General features: G+C 36.4%; 1 protein-coding gene across 3 annotated transcripts in view; it reads left to right on the forward strand.

Annotated features, from left to right (window-relative positions):
* The window catches only part of LOC110440335 (protocadherin gamma-B1-like), an 85,111-nt gene extending 65,567 nt beyond the window's left edge, over nucleotides 1-19,544 (forward strand). For all 3 annotated transcript variants that reach the window (XM_021483335.1, XM_021483334.1, XM_021483336.1), the window contains exons 4-7: nucleotides 7,911-8,037; nucleotides 12,777-13,582; nucleotides 13,984-14,056; nucleotides 14,384-19,544. In XM_021483335.1, coding sequence (XP_021339010.1) covers nucleotides 7,911-8,037; nucleotides 12,777-13,075 — 426 coding nt within the window. In that variant the 3' untranslated portion in view covers nucleotides 13,076-13,582; nucleotides 13,984-14,056; nucleotides 14,384-19,544. The remainder of the gene's footprint in view (nucleotides 1-7,910; nucleotides 8,038-12,776; nucleotides 13,583-13,983; nucleotides 14,057-14,383) is intronic.
* Nucleotides 19,545-20,543: the final 999 nt, after the last annotated feature.

Consider the following 20,543-nt stretch of genomic DNA (forward strand, 5'->3'; position numbering starts at 1 on the left):
GTTCGCTGGCATGATGCGGGAAATATGAAACTTGAAGGAAGTAATGGTCTGTCGACATTTCAGAGATAAAGTATAGAATACATCACATTTTACAGAGTCACAGGATCTCCCCATTACAATCGACGTGGAAGCGTACGAATATTCTACTTTTTTACACCTTGGGTATGAGATCGTTTATCATACATCATAATTAAATTCAGATACATGAGTCTAAGAAGAGATGGAGGATTTTTTGTAGATAATTTTAGATGAAACCCAGGAAGACAGGGTGTATATTTAAAAAAAACAACGTTTTTTACGACCTATGAGTAATGGGCACAAAAAGCATGTACAAAAAAATGTCAGAATGTAAAATATTAAAATAATCCACAGCAGACGTAACACAGTTGTGCATTTTTGAAATTTCCCTTTTATTATGGAAATTATACAGATGTACATAATGTGTAGGTTCTGTTTTGAATTGTGTGTCTATGTTGTTTCTGCGGTCTCCCCCTTCTTTAAACACGTACTAACCATTAGAAACAGCCAGAGTCAATTACTGTGTTTCGTGAGTCTTGCACATGTCAATTTAAATCCATTTTATATATGAACCGATGCCTGCCTTCTCGGGGCCACCTTCCCTCCCACCAGGAGACCCTGTAGCACTCCGGGAAACGGTTCACCAACAACCCTACCTACAATGGGTAGCCACATGCCCTACGCGGCTCTGAACCCTAGCCACCCCTTCCGCTAACATTATCTGGCTTTTGTCATTTTTAACTCCTATTTTTGACTTTAATACAATGGTAATTTTACCATGCTCTCTTCCTGTGAATGAAGTATCTGTGTCAGCCTCAAAGTCACAACAGGAAACATTTAAAAAATATTTGGCATCACGTTTATTTCCGAGCTTTTGGCTTATTTGTAGATTTGTGCTTTCATTGAAACGTTTTATAGCTGTTCGGGAAAACAGTCATCCTCTAGTTGGCACAACTTTTGTTTTCAACCTTTGACTCATTTGTGAATTGTTTTTGAAGAAATATTGTGTTATCGGGGAAAAAGCTGTCTGCCATCCACAGGGGTTTGTTTACGACTTCCGCTTCCTCGTATTGTTATGATAGGTTGGGAGGAAGCCAGGTTTAATCTCGGTAACAAAACGAAGGACCGCTTCTGATCAATCAATTGGAAATTGACTTTGCTATTTTGTCATTTTCTTTCTGAATTGCTTCCTATTTCTGGTCCGATATTCATGAAGAACACATGGTATCAGATCGTAGATACTGAACACTAATGGTTTTGTTTTCTCCGTTGTCGGTTATTGTTACGATCCAAACTAACGTTTTAGTCTGTTCCAAAATAAGATCTACAAAGTCTAAATGTTCCAAAATGCGTATTTTCCATAAAAGTTTCCATAACTTGAATTTCTACATACAAATACAGTTGAACAAATATACATGTTAAGTATCTCATTATAAGCTGTTTTGATTTTTGTATTTCATTTGTTTCAAAAAAAGAATTATTACAGAATTTATAATAACAAAATATATAAATCCTTAAATTTTACCTACCAAATTGCCATATAAGGTGCCCTTTATCCAATTAGTGCCCTAGCCTGTTGGACCTCATTCTGATGAAAAAATCCCTATATTGACCTACTTATCTACCCTACTTCTCTCCATAGTGCATAAAGGGTTTGTTGAGTTGTTTTCTTTGAAGCCGTAAATTTGCCCTCCAATGCCATAATATTCTTTCTGTGACGAGGAACTTGCAGACGTCATAAAGGTGGCTAAACACATACTTTGTATATTGAAAATATATGAGGTGTACATGTTCTTGTTAGGGCCATGCATTCTTCGAACGTCGGGTGCCATAAAGTATTGTCACCTTGTTACTTTGTACAACAGTTTATTATGAATATACATTAAATTATATATGTGTGAAAGGCCAAAACCATTAGGGAAATTTTTATATTAAACTTTATATATAAATATATATACATTATCATGACAAGTGTTGTAGATTGTGATCATTACTTTTATTGCTTATATAAACAAATGTTATTTAAGGGAGAGAAAAAAAAATGGTTCTCAAATACAGTGGTTTAGTTCAATGCATAAAGAAGGTTTTTGAACAAGACGTGGTTCTAGGTGATGAAGGGCAAGTCCAAGGAGAGCGTGTCTCAGCACTTCAACTCCATTTAATGTCCAGTTATTATTCCCCCTGGCAAATAACGGGCTGCTCCTCGTCTGAGTCGTACAGTTAAACCCCAATAAACCTTCAAGGTTTTGAGAATGAGCTGACAGAAATTGCAGGTTTATTACATCCATCCCTTGAAGAATTTCTGACAGAAGATTTCTATACGCACAGATAAGTTACGAGGTCCCCCTCATTTACTCCGTCCCTCGTATTCATCATGGAAATCCTGTCCCGATTTTATGTCTTCCGGATAAGAATCTTAAAATTAACAAGAAAAAACAAACGAATGTTTAGGAATTCTAGAAACACTTTTATGGCTTCCACAAGAAAATGGCCTATGAATATCACGATTGGAATTTGTTTTATGGTTTGACAGAAATTCTTTACAATTATGAGATTTCTGATGCTAGCAATCCTGGTCTACCTGGGAAATTTGATGACAAGAGTTGACTTTGACAATTTGGGGCAGTGACCACTAGTCTTATCAGCAATTAAGGGTACACAAGTCATAACAAATCAACCATAAAGATAGGAGAGTTCCATTGAAGGGCAATAACTGTCGTTGAACTCCTTTGAGTCTGGTTGAAGCTGCTGTGTCAGTAGCTGCCTTTATTGCTCACCTGTTGGCGGTGTCCGCACCAGCTGGGAACCTTGGCAAGGACCGAACATACAAAGCATTTCGGTAGCCAAGGGTTTATATGATTCTGAGATGCTATCGTGTAGTTTCCCTAAATTAATGTTGCCGTTTAACCCATTGTCAAGTTATAAGCAGGGTCTGTGGACATTGTTATGTGTCGGTCACTATCAGCTACGATTACATCTGTATTTCTTTCATTTTACACTTCCCAGCCTATAATCGCCATCACACCATCTGATAACGGATTTCTGCATTGTTAAAGTGGGAATAACTGACAACAAAGTCACTGGGAAAGGTTATAAAAGGGAACATAACTAGCTCCCTAGTCACCAGCAGAGAAACGTATATATGTCAGAATTTTTTTATTGGTCATATATATTACGATTCTGTACACACACAAAACATCTCGATCAAATTTGTGGATTTCATGTCCATATCCCCGTTCAGACGAGAGTATTGATCAGTTTTCGGGTAGTATTAGAACAGTTTAATGGGGTGCTGTATCTTCCGATGTCTATAATACAACCGCTGTATTGTACACAACCCACAATCTCTGCCACTTTAACATCGTCTTGAGGTCCAGGAATTTAAAAAAAAAGATTTTTTTTATAAAAAATCTAATGATTGTGCAGGAGAAAAATCTGATTAAACCACGAAGCAACCTGTATATTGCCGAAAGTGGTGCTGTATCGGTGGTGTATTTCATTTGTGTTAAAATTAAACAGTGCCATCACCCATGTGGTTCCTCTCAAGCAGGGGTAAATTGTGTCTGATTTAATACCCTCGAGGAAAACATATTGCTCGTCGCACAGGTAACAGTGTGGAACAGGCAGGCCTCATCATAAGGGAGCCTAGGTAATTCATTTGGTTGCGTTTAAATTGCTTTTACAGCTTCTTTAATTTCGTGATTCTGTTTACATACCAAAGTCGTCGATATTTGACTGGAACCAGTTCAAACCAAAGATGCCTCCTATGATTTGAAAATCAATTTTACTTTTGCAAAAAAGTAATACATTTTTACCACCGTGATTCCCGGAAATTGGACCAGGTGCCCTGATATTGGCGATTTTACAAAATGCAATTGGCCGCAGTGTTACCGGAGGTGACTAATGTGAAACTATTTACAACAAACCAACAGCTGAATGCACGGTTGAAAAAATCCAATCTAGGTGACAGAAACTATCATTTCCCGATGTATAGGCCAACATTGTTCACGAAACATCTTTTAATTGACGCCACATTGACCCTTTCAAATTGCTACAGTATCTGCTCGCAAAATAAGCTGCATTAGGAACATCGCAGCACTCCATGACAACCAGGTAATCAGCCCTTCACCTGTCGGCAAATTATGTGATTATTTTTGACATAAATAAGATGAGTGCAATGATGCGGTCTCATGGCCTCTTCCAGGGAGCCTGTGTGTTAAACACCAGGGAACCATTTAGGGGTCATTATGAACCCCGCAGGACACCGTTCTGAGGGGCTGAACAGCCAAAAGGCAGGTTTAGACCAAACTGTACAGTAACAAGATGAACAATATTGAAAAGCTATGTTCTTTGTTGACTGGCAAACCGTCTTGCTGCTTTAAAGATGAGAATAAGCTGCAACTATTGTCAAAGAGGTTTGAGGTTTTGATCTTTAGTTCCCCTGCTGAAAAAGCTATTAAATGCGGATTTGAATTTGATGGGGCAGATTTAATTGGTTTTAACACAAGTGCCTTTGTGCTACGGCTCAATAAAGATGGAACAATACGCTAGAAATTGGCTGAATTATTCCGTCATGACATGGGTACGAGAAATAAATTCTTCGAAGTACATTCTTTTTTTAAGACGTTGTAACATGTTGGAATGAGATAAAAAAGGATTCAGTAATTGTCTTGAAATTGTATCTTATTTTCAAATGACTTGATTTATCGCAAAGTGATTCGAAATCTGATTTCTGATTTACATGTGCCAGTTATATTTGTCTTTATTTTGGCTGCCTAACTTAGGCGTAGTGTCAAGAGTGACGGTATGTTGAGAAATAAAGTGTTATTGAAATGCAAATTTCAGTCACTTGGTTCTGATACACCAACCACAGTATTACCGGTATCCCAAAACCTCTGGAATCTTGAAAGCTATTTCGTGAACATTTGAAATACAAGACGTGATTTTGGGAGTTGCTGGGTTGTTGAGTTTAGCGGGATGAGTGAAACAGATCAGATGGTCACGGACTTATCTCACTGTTCGTAAGTGACAGTATCGGAGTTTAGTGGCAAGCGGTTAAATAGCAACAACTTATCTCAATAATCCTGACGTTTGATTGAAACGTACTGCACTTCACTCTTACGGAAAAAAGTCTCTCTGGGTATATAGCTCCTGCGAAGATTTATTATCAAGATTTTTCTTCGGTGAAAGGTGGCTTTCACCACGATCCTCTGGAGTACAAAAAATGTCTGTCTAAATTTTCAATATCTGAAGGGAGAAAATTGCTCAGCTGGAATTTAAAATAAATCCTTAACCCCCCCCCTTCAGCTAGCTGTCACCCCTCAATTTCTGTAATGGAATATTCCATATAATCAGTTTGAAATGTTCTATTTTAATATTTAGGTCAATATTAACTCTTCCTGGTGTTTATGATTCAAATGTACTTCATCATTTTCAAGGTCTGTGGGGTTTCAAATATATTAACGCCATCAACGCATAGAAGCTGTTGAAAGTAAACGACTCTGTAATTTTCTTTGGGAAACACACATCTAGACTAACAAGGGCCTATTGTTATGAGTTTAGTAATATCAATATTATTATTTTTGAATTAATATTTAATCACAAAACTGAATTTTGGAAATTGTTTGAAAAGTTATTATATTTTAGCAGTACCGAAGTAAAAAATTTAGAAAAGAAATCTGATAAATTCAAAAGAAGTTCTTGGTTAATAAATTTTAATAATCTAGCATAATTAATAAAAGCTTTTATGAAAACAAATTCTGGTCAATGTAAAAATCACTGTTCAAAAAAACATCTTTAAGATATTATCAAGAGTGCTAGAAAAAAACAAATTAAGTGCCATTGAAAAGAAAATCTTATGATTAAATATCGTTTGTGATAAAGACCTAATTGTATATGAAGTTCTATTGAGATAAAAACCTTCACCTATTCAATTTAGAAAAGAAATTGATTGAAGTTGATTTAAGTTGAATCACATATGAATCAAATATTGTTTCGGGTGACAGGAAATGTATAATGAAATTTGACCATCGACATGTAAACACAGTTGTTCGTCCATTAAATGTCCATTAAATGTCCATTGATGTATTGACGAGCCTGTTAAATAAACAGAAATGGGTAAGGTGTATTGGATTGGTGTTGTCAATCCTTGACAGCTCGTCGGTAAATGCCACTGACAAAGCCTCTACGTGACAAACAGACATACGACACGTAAATATGATTTGATAACGGCTGTTTGGACGTACGGAGACTCTTCTGTACTTGGTGACAAAGCATTTAATTTGTCAACTTATCGCTTGAATTGAAGCAGAAAAGGCAGTCAATTTAAAGTTCAGATATACATCAGCTTATCAGGAAGTTGCCTGAAGGTTTGGGATCTGGTTAGAATCTACTGGTATCTGTATGAAGAATGTGACGCACCCAGGGACTCGTAATTCCCTCAAGGTGTCGCCTACGACTCTACATGTATTGCCAAATTATGAGTAATACCCTATTGTTTTCAAATCTAAAATACAATCTTAAACTGTTCAAAAACTTAACAAATTGTGTTTAACAAGAATAAGAAGGATGTATTTATAGGCGATTTAGATAATATGGACCAGAAGTGTGTGCCCGATTTGTCGATTCACAGAAAGACCGAGATCTATTATTCCGGCTCGCGTGAAGTAATCAATTTTGTGTCAGAAACAAATACACTGCACTGAAAATATACATTGCACAAGCTTCTTAAGATTAACTGATCAAAGGCCATTTTGCCTTCCTTGTTTCAAATTTTTATTTTGACACTAATTCAGGAACTAACACAAAAAAAATACTATGATTAATACATGATTTTCTTAGGTAATCTAAGAAATAAAACAAAATGCGGAAAACCTCTTATAGCAAGTATTTCTACAAAAAACATGTATTAACCCTTTCACCCCTATGTAACTTTAGTAGACTCTACGTTGCATTGATATTGATGAGTCCATTATGGTCTACAGTGGTGAAAGGGTTAATCATACATTTTTTTGTACAGGTTTGAGGCCTTTTTTATAAAGATGAATTTACTTAGTGCGCTTTAATGGGTTTACACTATAATTTAAGTGAGTGAAATGGTAAATTTTGCATTTTCTTTCAAAAAATAGATTTGGTAAGCATTTGTGGGATCCAATTGCCACCATTCTAAATTCTCCATCTTTAAGGATAAGAAGAGAATTTGGACCTGTTTGACTAAATATTAAGTTTGAGTTTATAATCTTTAAATACAGTTACGTTGAACAAGCCACACAGCAGTATTAGAGAGGATTTGAGATCATTTCTATAACATTTAACAATTGTGAACTGACTGCATGCTATCTGAATTTCTGATGTGTCTTAAAATGCAAATTTACGAATATTTTTCATTTCATCTCGCATTCTTCTCATTCTAAATCTATTAAGTCCATGTAATACGTCATTGCATTTAAATGGACATAAAAGCAACATCGTTTAGCTCTGATTAATGATAATTGACCGTCAATTTTACACTTTAAATCTGAATTATTTCACTGAAAACTTTTTGCAGAAATGTTGATGGAATCCGTCTTGAATTATGAATTATTGTTTTTCATTTTGATGTTAAAGGATGATTTTTGTCATCGTAGTGACAGATCTTAAGCTATGAACAGTCCAAGAAACAAATTGTAAATAATGATTCTGTGTTTAATTAAATCTTGATTTCTTTGTTTGAGAATAAGAGCCATGAAATTGTTTTAAGAAGGCATTTTGATTAATGGTTTTCGGGTGTTCAATTTATTTTAAAATCTGGAATTTCTTCGACGCAAAATAAAAGTTTTACAGGAATGTTTCTCCAATTAGGATTACATTTTTTTTGGAGTTTGAGTATAAATCTTGTCTTTATTTCATTGCAGAGCAAAAATTTTCCCAAGAAACAGGATGACAATCACAGTATCGTGTCCGGCGACACAAACGCTAGTGACAGTGGGCGTGGCGGCAGCGACGACGAAAACCATGCACCGAAACCCCCACACACCACAAGTAATTATCATTGTCATTTCTAATAACTGACCAAACACACGTAATTAGTCAAGCTGTTTGTCACAATTAAACTTAACCGCTCGTTAACCTCTCTCGGCCACCTTCAAGGTGAGGCTGATTTGTTTTACGATGTACTCAGCTTTGTTTACACAGACCTTACTGACAGGCACTCTTCCATGTTTAAAATAGTATCGGACTGCGGCCAAATAAATTCCTGATTCATTTTGATCCAACCATCTTTAATATCTAATATTTTTAGAAACCAAAACTATTTTTGGCGTAAGGGAATATAGCTTAACCTTAGTTGTGTCAAGCCTGTCTAATCTGACACCTGAGTATGATGTCACACTGTCTAATCCAGAATAATATTTAACTTCCATTTCTATTAAAATGTTCTAAACAAAAAACTCAATATTCTGGTACCCTGTCTAATCTGACCAATATGTTGTGTCTCACAGAGTGTCATTTTAGACAGGTTTAGATCTGTTGTCTCAAAGGATGTCAGATAAGACAGGTTATAATATGACCAATATGTTGTGTCCCACAGGGTATCATATTAGACAGAATTTGTTAAACTGTAAATTAAAAGTTTTCTACCAAAAAAAGTTTTAAAAAATCTCTCCACCCCCACTCCCCCTTCCCAAACTAATGAAACACTCATTAAACAGTGTGACAAGCTTTAAAAACCTTTTCCAAGATATGAATACTAAGTACCAGCTTAAAACTTAATGAGACCTGTCTGCCGGAGCAATGTTCCTCAAAATACCACAGAATTAACCAGAATCCTGCATATGGACCAAACGGAGCCCTGAGGTTTCTATACCTATAAGCTTGTATTATAAGGAGCTTTTGCTAGGTCTGGATGTGTAACTATAGCTAAGTAAATAAATTCCTCTTTCGCGGATTTCTATTTTGGTGCAATTTCTACATCAATGACCTCCGTAATTGCTATTATACTCACATAGTGTGTTTTGAGTACAAACACTATTGATGTAGGAAACACTCGATGATTGGTCGACTGAATCTTACCAATAACACTCTAAGACCATTGCACTTTATCGGTATTCCTTACCCTAAATTTCCAAATGCCATAGGCACTTCTTACTTAATTAATCACACATACAGTACATCATCCAAGGTTGCACAAGATTTCTGTGAAAGATTTTGTATCGTTCTATACAGACCTAATATTTGACTATATTTGAACCTATATAGCATTGATTTCTTCCTGGTGCGAAAGGTGAATATTTTTCTTTCCAAATAAGTCTGCAGTGCCAGACGAATTTCTACACCACCTCAAAACGACAGATCAGATTTAGAATTTTAATTCTTTTTCCCCAATATTGGTTGAAATGAATCGTTTCCCAGAGAGAATTGGAAAGATGAAGGCTTTCCAAATATTTCAGCGGCGGACTTTTAAATGTATACACAAGCCTCTGCAATGATTGCTTCTTTTAAATCAATATTTTATCAGGGGAAGCCGTACTGGGTAAACAATTGAGTGTACACACACACTTACGGCACCCGACCACCCCTTTGACCACTGCTGACCGACACACGAACACCTTTTTCACAGCTAACAGCTTACATCACGGTGTTAGCTCGGCTGTTTTTCTATTTACACCTGTGTTCTATTAATTGATTTAGCTATTTACAAATAGGTTTGACCCTCTGTCATAGAAATTTAAAGTCATCAAATCTTGACATTCCAAACAAAAGCAATGTGACCTGTTGATTTTATAAGCACAGGGTCCGTGGTTTATGGAACGAGCACTGGAACCGCGCTATAGCATCTGATACACCCAGACCTGTCATTAGCCGGCTGTTCTGGCCACTTTTTCGTGGTAATTTGGGGTATTTTTCTACATCATTCAGGGTTTGATGTTCTAAAAAACGATACAGGTAGCTATTAACGATCCCTGCACAGGTGAGAAAGGACTGGGTCAGGTGTTTTTGCAAAGGTTCGGATTATTGTTCTGGCTCCCGTAAATACAGGGAGGGGTTTATAGGGGGTTTTGTCCAATCTCCCCATGAGGCAGATGGTGAAGTTTTGTAATCTTGATATGGAAACACTCGACCTGACAATGGCGGGGATAATCCTGTCTCGGTGGACACTGGTCAGATCGGTCACTCATTGTCCATCTCAGTGGTCAGTCTTTGATGCTGGTCATGCTTCTATTTTGTTTGTTTGTCCTTTTGACCAGTAGAAGTCCAACAAACAGATCATTACATTTGTAACAAGTTCTGTTTCTCACACTTAATAGTCCACTTGCTAACATCCCTCCCTCCTGTATATTACTTCAACAAGCTCATTTACAATCCCCCTTCTCGCTGTTGCTGAGACTAATAATCCAGCTCCAGGTCTCGTTGTTAATTGTTCATTAAACAGACTTGGACCTTTCTTAGAAGTAGCCTGGGCATGAAATCAAGTTTTGTAACCGAGTAATGAAGAATGAAATAGCTTAGTGTGTCATGTGTGGATTGACAGAAATGTCTTCCCCACATCATGATCAGGTGCCTGTGACCTGCTGGCCGACGCTGGGGAAACACTGTCAGATACCCAACTTTCATAGGATGCATGCAGGCCTCGGAGAAGACAGATTTTTTCTTAGAAAGTTTCAGACATTTTTCAAATGAGTTTTTTTTTTAATCCATCATACCGGTATTTAAAATTCTGTCTGAGCTCCAAGATTTAGGTGAAATGGCTGGATCTCCTTTAAGAAGATCTATGTCTTGTGTTAGTGAAACTGTCAACTAATATATAATCCTTTAATATGACGATGTTATTAATGTAATATTATAAGATATTTGAAGCATTATCTATTATACCTGGTGATAACGAAATTTAGATACCGGTAGTAAAATTTTAACTATTTATATTGAATTAGAAAATTTTGGATTTATGAAATAATATTCGAACCAACCATGCTGAATTTGAATTTTTTGAGATATATTTTTTGGTAAATATGCAGCATATGATTAGCAGTCGATGATATTCTGATTAGTCAAACAGGGTTATATCATAATGGGATGTAGAAACACCCTTTTGACGTAGAAAGGTACATGATGTAGATATATACAAACATGACTAATCTGACCCTGGGTATAACAACATCTTTTCTAATCTGACAACTGTGTATTCTGACACCCTGTCTAAGCTGACCAAACTGTTGTCCTACATGGTGTCAAATCAGACAGGTTTTAATGAGAGTTTTAAAGCAAATTTACACCTTTGAAACTGTCGGTGTCAAATAACATTTTCATCCCCCATAAAATACTCCCCCAGATAGGTATCTTAAGGGAATGAATATTTTATAGGACACTGGAGTCTTATGACAACAGGTGCAGCTATAGATTTAGATGAAAACCAGTTACAACATAAACTTTTATGTTAGGTTATACTGTCCCAGGATGTGAAGTTTAAGTTCATGATGAAAGTGAATTCAGCATCACAATATATAAAGTGTTACAGGTACAGAATTGTACATAGAAAGAAATTGGATGAAGTCTAAAAGCTTGATATATAATTGCCAAGTCTCCCCAAGTGTTCTTTTATCTGTCCTAGTTCCACAGCGGAAAACGGGTTGCTTCCCTTAGCAAAAGTTGTTCTGTTTTCCCAAATTGAAGAAATAAATTAAAGATTATCTCCCAATTTTAATTAAGAAATATTGATGTACTTTCTCTCAATTCTTGTAGCTAGGCACACACTGGTGTAAAATTTAAGTTGAAAAACTTTGCTTCACAATTTTGTACAAGCGAAAGGCTGGTAGCTCACTAGGGCCATTAAGTTTTGAGTTGTGTATCAGTCGTAATATAACTGGAACATCTCACGAAAGGAAATCCTCTGATGATCAAATGTACTGTGTCTATGTGAATAACCTGTTGTCAGACTCGGCATGGCTAAAAGTACTTTTTGTGCGTTCCACAGTGCAGTCATTGCCCTTGTTAGCACCCGTTAACAAGCAAATGCTTCCGTAAAACTTTCAATCAACCACAACTGTAAATCAACAATAATTAAACATCCCAAAATTCTTTGTGGAGATATCAACTCATTTTTCATCAAAATATTCAATGAAAGCTGCATTACGACCCGTGTCCGCGTGTCACGTTTAACATATTTGCATGACATGAAATTACGAGTCTTAAACTAAGCAGTGCTCGGAGAGAAATTAACAAGCACTTCAGAAACAACAGGATTCTTAACATAAAAGGTGTCGCTGCATTTGCTAGCTTGCAATAAAAAAAATGTTATAAACAGGTTCATTTTTCGCCGTTATTACTGCTCCAAGGCCACGGGGGATTAATGGAGAAAATATTTAATCGTATTTGATTTTTTAACAATATGCCGCGGAGTACCAATGCCATTCAGAATCGACCATTCTCGTGTGTCTCCAACTCCTTATCAACATTATCAACAACAAGTTTTGAATAGCAACTACCTTGCCATTAACACCTTGTAGAACATGTCGGAAAAACAGATTGAGAGACAAAGGCCTGAACTTTTCTAGTAAATCAACACTAGCGGAAAGAGCCATTAACAAGAAACGCAAAATCTTTTTTTGAGTTGGAATAAGCTGCAATTTAGAAAGGCAGTCAATTAAAAGCCTTACAATTGTTTTTCTTCAAAAATCAATTATTCAAATTGACGTTATTATTTGCTTTAGGTGATAATTGTATAAATTAGAAGTAATTAGATTTTGAAAGAGATTTTAAAATTGTTGTTTTTTTATTTATTTTAGGTACATTCCATGACCCAATTCCTCAGAAATCATGGTTCGAGTTCCAGAGGCCGCAGAATCGGGAAATGCAGACTTTTTCGTTACATCGCCCTGGGCCTGGTTCTCCTTCTACGAGTTCCAAGCCCGCAAGTTACCGTGACTTTTTGTCTAATTCTGTCTCCAATGTACAGATACATGTGACTGCGGAGAAAACTCACCGGCCAAAAAATGGCCTCAATAACATCTCGTTTGACTCGGGCAAATTCTCGCCCGCTCCGACAATAGATATTTCGCAGGACTATCGGGATTGTGTCGTATGACATCCTGTTTTGTGTGGGTGGACAACATTTTTATATTACGTGAAGAAATTATATCGGCTTTATTGTGTTCAAGTGCTCGTTTGCTGGAAATTCATACGATTCCTAAATTTCTACAACTGGATAACATCAATGTTAATTTGCTGTATCATATTCGTACAAGTCTATGCGAAATCGTGTAGATTGTCGAGACGTTTCATCTTGATCCTGTGATGACGTAGGTTACCCATAACCAGCTAGGAGGTCGAGGTCACATAGAAGCTGTCTGAAAAGGTCAAGGTCACTGTTCTTGAAATTCAACAAGTAGAAAGACAATCAGTCCGGAGTCATTAATGAAGCTAATCACAAGAATGTTTAAAAGTCATGCAACAAGGAAATTTTGTTTAATCATCTAGCCATTAGGGATTCTAAAACAAAAATGGAGGAATGGAGAGTTGGAACCAAAATCGGGGAAAAAAAACCAACAACTTCAAAACGCCTCCTCACGGCCCATTTCCATGACTACCACTGGTGAGTAGAAGCGTAAGAGTACATGAATGCTAACTACCCTCGTGTTCATTAAAAAATAATATTGACATTAATGAATGAAGGATTCCAATTATTTTTGGAGAGAAAGCCTAAACAGGCCTAAATCCACCGCCTTCGTGATCAGAACCATATTTCTCTGTGGGGAATTTAAAAAAGAAATTTGACAAGATGCTAAATGGATCATAGACTGAATCTGATAGTTAAAGATAATGTAAAAATGCTCACACTGCATAACTCTGTCATCTCCCATAAAATTCACGACAGCATAATACCTTGCCTGTTTATGAGCATGTTGGCAGTGGCGGGGTCTGCTTATTTCCTATGTCTGCCCATATTTGATGACTTCTAGTGTATGAACTAATATCATGTTGGCTTTTCTGTAGAATGACGATCTTGCTTGATGTAGTAATTGCGACTCAGCTTGCTTACCATCGGCCGCACTGCTGTACATTGAAGGTAATTATAAGACATGTAAATCATCTTTCCTTCACCATATAATAACCAACCGTCTCTATTTTATGCTTAAATAATGGCTTCATGCAGGTGTCAAGCAGCAATCGTAATTCAATAGCGAGATTTCGGTAACATTTCAGAAGTTATGAATTTTAAAACGTAACGACACACAAATTCTAAGAATTAATATGTAGAAGGCTTGGCAATTATTGTAAGATGTGATAATTAGGTGTTGGGGCTGTACATTATTCATTTGTCAATGTGTATTCGGGGAATTGGACGGTTATAGATTCCTGCGTATAATTGCTCTTTGATTTCTTATCTCTGCAGAGATCTGGGTTTGACACTTATAAGGACAAGATGCTTCGATGATGTACAGCTCCGAGACCGCGTAACTGAGCAGTCGTTTGTTTGGTGCCATCCAGCGCCCGTAAATAACACCGCACAAATGCCATCGAGGATGAAAACAATTGTGTTTTTAATGGCAAGACAGTGGAGATTGGGTGAAATAGGAATTAGAAGAGCTATTATCCGAATTGGGAAAGAGGCTGACAAGACATTAGTTCGTGTGTGGACCTAGGACTTATGGGTGATCTCTTGTCTACATCTTCGGAACATAAATCATATCTATTGTCCCACGATTGCCAGCACACAATCTAACCTCATATACACTCTTACACTAGAATCACCGAAATTGTTCTTGCGCTCGCCGGATCCATTTGTTTTAGATAGCACTGGTGTGTTGCCTCCTGGAGATCAATAGCGATAAGGAGGGTTTTATATTAAACGTTCCTGTACCTATTTGGAACCCATACATTTCCCACCAATATTACATTGTAAATTGTTCGAGTAATCGGACAGAAGTAATGTGAAGGCTCCGGCAGGCGTAGGGGCGCTGGCTTGGTGGGAGTCTGGGAGGATGTCCGCTGTGTGATGGGTTGATAGTGCAAATTACATGTCACGTTGGTGACATATGGAGGGGAACACTCAATGGATTCTAACATTCCTCGCTCGATGTACAAACCAAGTCGGGACAATCATTCTACCAGCGAAAACCGTTGCATGCGAATACCAACAATTACACAGCTATACATTAGGATTGTCAGGAATGGTATAAGTTCTCCTTAGGGGTGTTGTTTATCAGATGAAAATGTTTTATCAGATGAAATTACTTACATAAAAACAAATTATGTCATTACGAAAGGTCGCGGCTAACATAAATATATGATATTAGGAAATTGTGCGTGAGTTATGTGCCAAATGTGTAAATATTTTTGTATGTTGTTCGAGACAAGGTTTACTTCGCTGTGTGTGTTTAAGCGTCGTAGCATGAGCTGATGTTTGAAAAGGGAAAACCATGACAGTTAAAGTAGGAGATGCTGCAGACGGCCTCCTGTGTCAGATCTGGTCACACTGGCTCATGCATCACTAGATCCTAACCGAGTTTTGTTTTGTGTAATTTAAAGCTTACAGTTACGTTAGAGAATGGATGACTGCCTCCTGATGGGAGAGCTAAAGTGTGGGAGTAGTTATAGGGGCTAGGTGTTTTCTGTAGGGTAAGGAATGGTGATGATGATCGTAGTCCACCACTCTACAGACTGTACCATGTGATGCTGAAGTAATACAGACACTATACTACCAATACAGTGGTTGATACAGAAATCGGCTTCATTTTCCAGTCTTTCCCCTAAAATTTATCATTTATCCTCACAGCACCCATTTCTCCTTAGAGGCTGAGAGTAGGGGGATGGCCCGGGGCTAACGTTTTGATAAAGAGCTATATAAACTATAGCTATACACCCTCTTCCACAATCCTTTCCAAAACCTCTGCAGTGTAACAGAAATCTGCTGTACAATGCTTTAACTAATTCACCCCTACATAGCTAAACTGGACTTGCTCAGTCTTTAATTTCTTAAGGTTCCATATGTGACTTTAGGGGTGAATGGGTTAAGACATCACAGGTTTGCTTCTCTCATCCTGGGATATAATTACCATATTCAATCTAACAAAAAAATGAATATAAAAAAAAAGAACTTAATTGTCACCTGGTAGTTTGAGTAAATTAGGATGGTTTCAAAACCTTCAAAAATTCTCAAAATGAACTATAATCAACTTTTTTTTGCAAGCACAATATATAAGTCGGTAAACAATGTTAAAGGGGATAAAATGCTCGGTTTAGAATAAAAGAGAGGGCCCATGGGCACTTATCACGCTGACCATTTATTTAGGTGAATACGGTATACATTTTTACCAAACCACCCTACCAGTAGATGAAACCTGACATTATCAACATCAACTTGTGGGGGGTCTGGTCAGATATGACATTGTATCAATAAAACTAGGGGTTCATGACAGAGAAATCAGTTTTCTGAGGAAATAAGATCATACAAGAAATTGCAAGATGTTCTTAAAAGTTCTTAAGTTTCATTGCAAACTGGAAGCTGCTATAAAATGTGAAGGGTACAGTCTGGTGAAAGATGTATGTTGTATTAACCAGTTTTTAGAGTTTCTGTTCATGAATACGCCATGCGTGCTAGTCATTGGTCAGCAATGCTAAGCTTTGACAAATTCCCAAGACAATTATTTTTTTGAGAAAAAAAATGCATAACAATTGCAGCCTATTTGGGATGCATATGTCTTTTACAAGTAGGACACTTTTTGTCCTTTCCTTGTTGTTTATATGTCTATCTGCAAAAAATTCATGAATTTTCCAAGAGGCCTAAATCTAGATAAATGGTATTTTGCTGCTTTATATTGGGTAATGACCATAGGTTTAAAGTGTAGTCAGCTTAATGCATTACAATAAAAAAAACTGTTGTGTCTCTATATATGTGTCATGAAGCATGAAATAGACTTTTTAAATTTTCAATGTGTTAACCTCAACCATTATATTTTTTCCTGAAGTCTTATTTTAGGAAAATATTATTGAAATATATGACAAAGTCAAATATTGCACAGGACGGTAAGATTTTATTGTGATCACAATTTAAACAGATAAAATGGAGAATTTAAATTACAAATTTTGATGTTAAGCTAACAAGACTTTGCAGGCAAGAGATTTATGGGGAGGTTGGAAACAGCTGAGAGCTGGGTGTTACACAGTCTAGGGGAAAATTATATGGATGACCGATTCTGTCAGTCCAAAATGCTTTATTGTCACAGTGAAATTGCAATTTCTCCATGTATTAGATATATGCGAATACTACAAGACTTTTAAAAAGCTTTCTGATGTTCTTAGACATGCATATTCTAATGAAAAAGATTTCATGGTTTGTGTGTGTTTCATTTTCTTATACTGTAAAAGTGGAAATTTTTGCGGTTTTGAAATGTTCATGCTTTTCATGTTCAGTAAATTAGCACAAAAATATCTGCAAATGAAATTTATGTATAGATTATAGTTGAACAGAATGTATGTACTTCAGACCTAGCTTAGTGTGAACACAAAAATTTCCACACTGCGATAGGTTTAAAGGGTCACAACGGGAACATTTATTTCCACATGCGAAAATGTCCAATTTTACTGTATGTGCTCACCTCGGCAGCCATCTTGGATTTTAAAAAAAATAATGCTTTTGTGTGCAATGCATTAAATTCCTTTCTGTTAAACCAGAAATGCGTCTTGAAGAAATGTCAGTCGTCATGTCGAAATGTCAGCTGTCATTTAGAAGCTAAATCTTCATCAGTAAAACATACAGTGAACATTAGCTTAAAATTCTTAAGAAGATAATGTGTGAATATTTTTTGTGAACACACCTCCTCAAATTAACATACCTGTGGTACTTCAGAAAAAAACTTAATTTGAAAAGCAGTTTTGAATTCTAAAGGAACGAAAGTGTGAACATTTTAAAATCATTTCCTTCTCAAAATTACCATACTACTGGAAAGCTTACACAAGCAGTGTGTCAAGGAAAAATCCAGATGGAGTGTTTTTTACTAGTAAAACTTTTTAATCTAATTGCATCTTAAGCTTCGACACAGAAATGCCTACAGAGGCATGCACAGTGACAATGTTCAAGTGGAAGAGATGAGGAATGAAAAATTCATCACTTATTCAAATAATTAGATTCAATTGTCAAAATTGATTTGAGATATTCTATTTTTAGAATTTCCATGATATTGGTACATTTGTAAAGATGCTGTGTTTGAGGAAATTATGATGACATAACAGCAGAAAGAAATATTGTGTACTGATGAAAGCAATTTTGTGTGAAAGAGGAACAAGTTTTTTAAAATTTGCACCTGGTGATAGACACACTATGTACTTGTAGAATTTCATGGATCAATATCATACGGCAACAGATATTCGTCGTTAGATACATGGCCATCGATCCCCCAAGCATCTCCTCCTCGTGTTCCAGGTCATTCTTCTGTCAGTCCTAATATCTTGCCTAGTATTATAACACATTTAGAGAGATGAAATGAGAGTAACGATATATACAGTACAGTGACACCTCTTTACACTGCCATTGTATTTATTTTTATTTTCAAAAACTTGCATAAAAAGAGTGTGGCGATATGACAATGGAGCTTTATAGAGAAACTAATGAGAACAAAAAACTTTGTGCTGCTTCAAAGGAGCATATAAAGAGATTTGGTAAAAAAACAAATTTTCATAATTTTACAAATGGAAAATTTGTCAATAAGCGAGATGGTAAATGGAATGGGCGGCATTATATGGAGGTGTCCGAAATATACTGTACAAGGTTACATGATTTTTTTGTGTTTTTATTCTTTTTGGTAATTTGTTGTTGCATTTGCTGGATGTTTTTAACAGGAGTTGCATTCATGAACCTTTAAATACATGTGAATTGTTAACACTGCCATGTGATGAGTGCAATATTTTGTGTGTTTGTATGACTAACAGTGTGTAGCTTTATTAAACTCCGAGAATTGTCAATACATGCAGATTTGATCTGTTGGAATTAATAAGATATTATAATATAGGACCACGATCCAATGGAATCGTAAGATATTATAACATAGGACCACATCTCAATGGTCGAAGTTTGTTCATTCCACCTTTAGAGATAGCATTCCTGAGTACGATCTTCATGATGATAAACTCCACATACTATTGGAGACTTATAAATTATTGTAATTTATGTCTCTGATTATTTATACCTGCTCAACAGCTCCCAACACAGCTAACAGTTAAATTCCTTATTGCTTGTCATTTGCATTAAGACTTTCATCTTCTTCATCAAGGAAATTGTAAACTTCATGAAAAATTTAGATTTTCTGAAATTAAGTAAGACAGTTATGTATATATTTAGAAGAAAATCAATACTTTGTGCTTCAGTGAAATATATATTGCGGCACATTGATGCCGTTGCTGTTCTGAGATCCCTTGTGCACCAGTGATAAGTTCTAAACCACACAAACATGCCAGTTTTTGATGTTTACTCATCTAAATACCTGTGTCAGAATGCCTCTTTTGTAAATTTATATGTGTCGGCTCAAAGATCAAAATAAATATTTATTTTTATTGCTTTTATTCTCTTGTTTTCATTTATGAACAATAAATGACTGATGTTTTCATGTCAGAAAAGACAGGCTTTCACAGTACACAGGTTTGCTCTACATGACAAAATGTAGTTGGACTTGCTTGTTCTGTTCTATGAAGGTGTCTGGAATTACACAGGTTTAAAAAATAAATTACCATGTCCACACTACGACATGTAATAAAAATAGTTACTGCCCCTGATATATTCTGATTAGATTCAACATAAAACATCACTTTGTGTCTACTTTTAATTGGGTATGTTGTAGAATATCTGCCTTATACTGTGTCTGTATTATAAAGGGTTCAGTTAAGACAGGTTTGATACTGCAGATATACAAATGACAGCAGGGCCTAATTGAAAATCTGGTCTATTCAGGTTTTCAGATTATTCAGGTTACACTGTACACAACCCAGAAAGATGGGAAGTGTTAGGGGAAGACCACAGTACATGCCTGGAGACTCGTGAAGGCTGGAATACAGATAAGTGGAAAAGGAGAGTAGACCATTAAGAAGAGAGGAGAGAGTGCAGACGGCAGGTGGCAGCATCAGCATATACAGAGCCAAGCGTGGACTACACCTGCAGTGGCAGCATCAGCATCTACAGAGCCAAGCGTGGACTACACCTGCAGCAACTGCAATGCAATGTGCCGCTCCAGAATTGGACTGCATCATCACAGCAGGCACTGCAACACAACTGGCTTATCCGCTGCACGCATGTAGATTAATTGTCTTCCCAGACTGACTGATGTCAACAATATATAGTAATATCTTACTTAACTCATTCACCCCTTAAATTTCATAATGAACTATTCCAACTTTTGAGTTGGAAGAGTCCAAGTATGTCTTTAGGGGTGAATGAGTTAAGGTCTAGATTGAACAAGTACAAACACGAGACCAAATTGGCTTGTACTTCTTGCCTGCTGCTATTCATTGTTGTTTTTAAAACACATCTTACATCTGTGACACAATATCTTATCATGTGACCT

The sequence above is a fragment of the Mizuhopecten yessoensis genome, unplaced genomic scaffold, assembly GCF_002113885.1.
Source record: "Mizuhopecten yessoensis strain PY_sf001 unplaced genomic scaffold, ASM211388v2 scaffold11179, whole genome shotgun sequence".
Classification (NCBI taxonomy): Eukaryota; Metazoa; Mollusca; class Bivalvia; order Pectinida; family Pectinidae; genus Mizuhopecten; species Mizuhopecten yessoensis.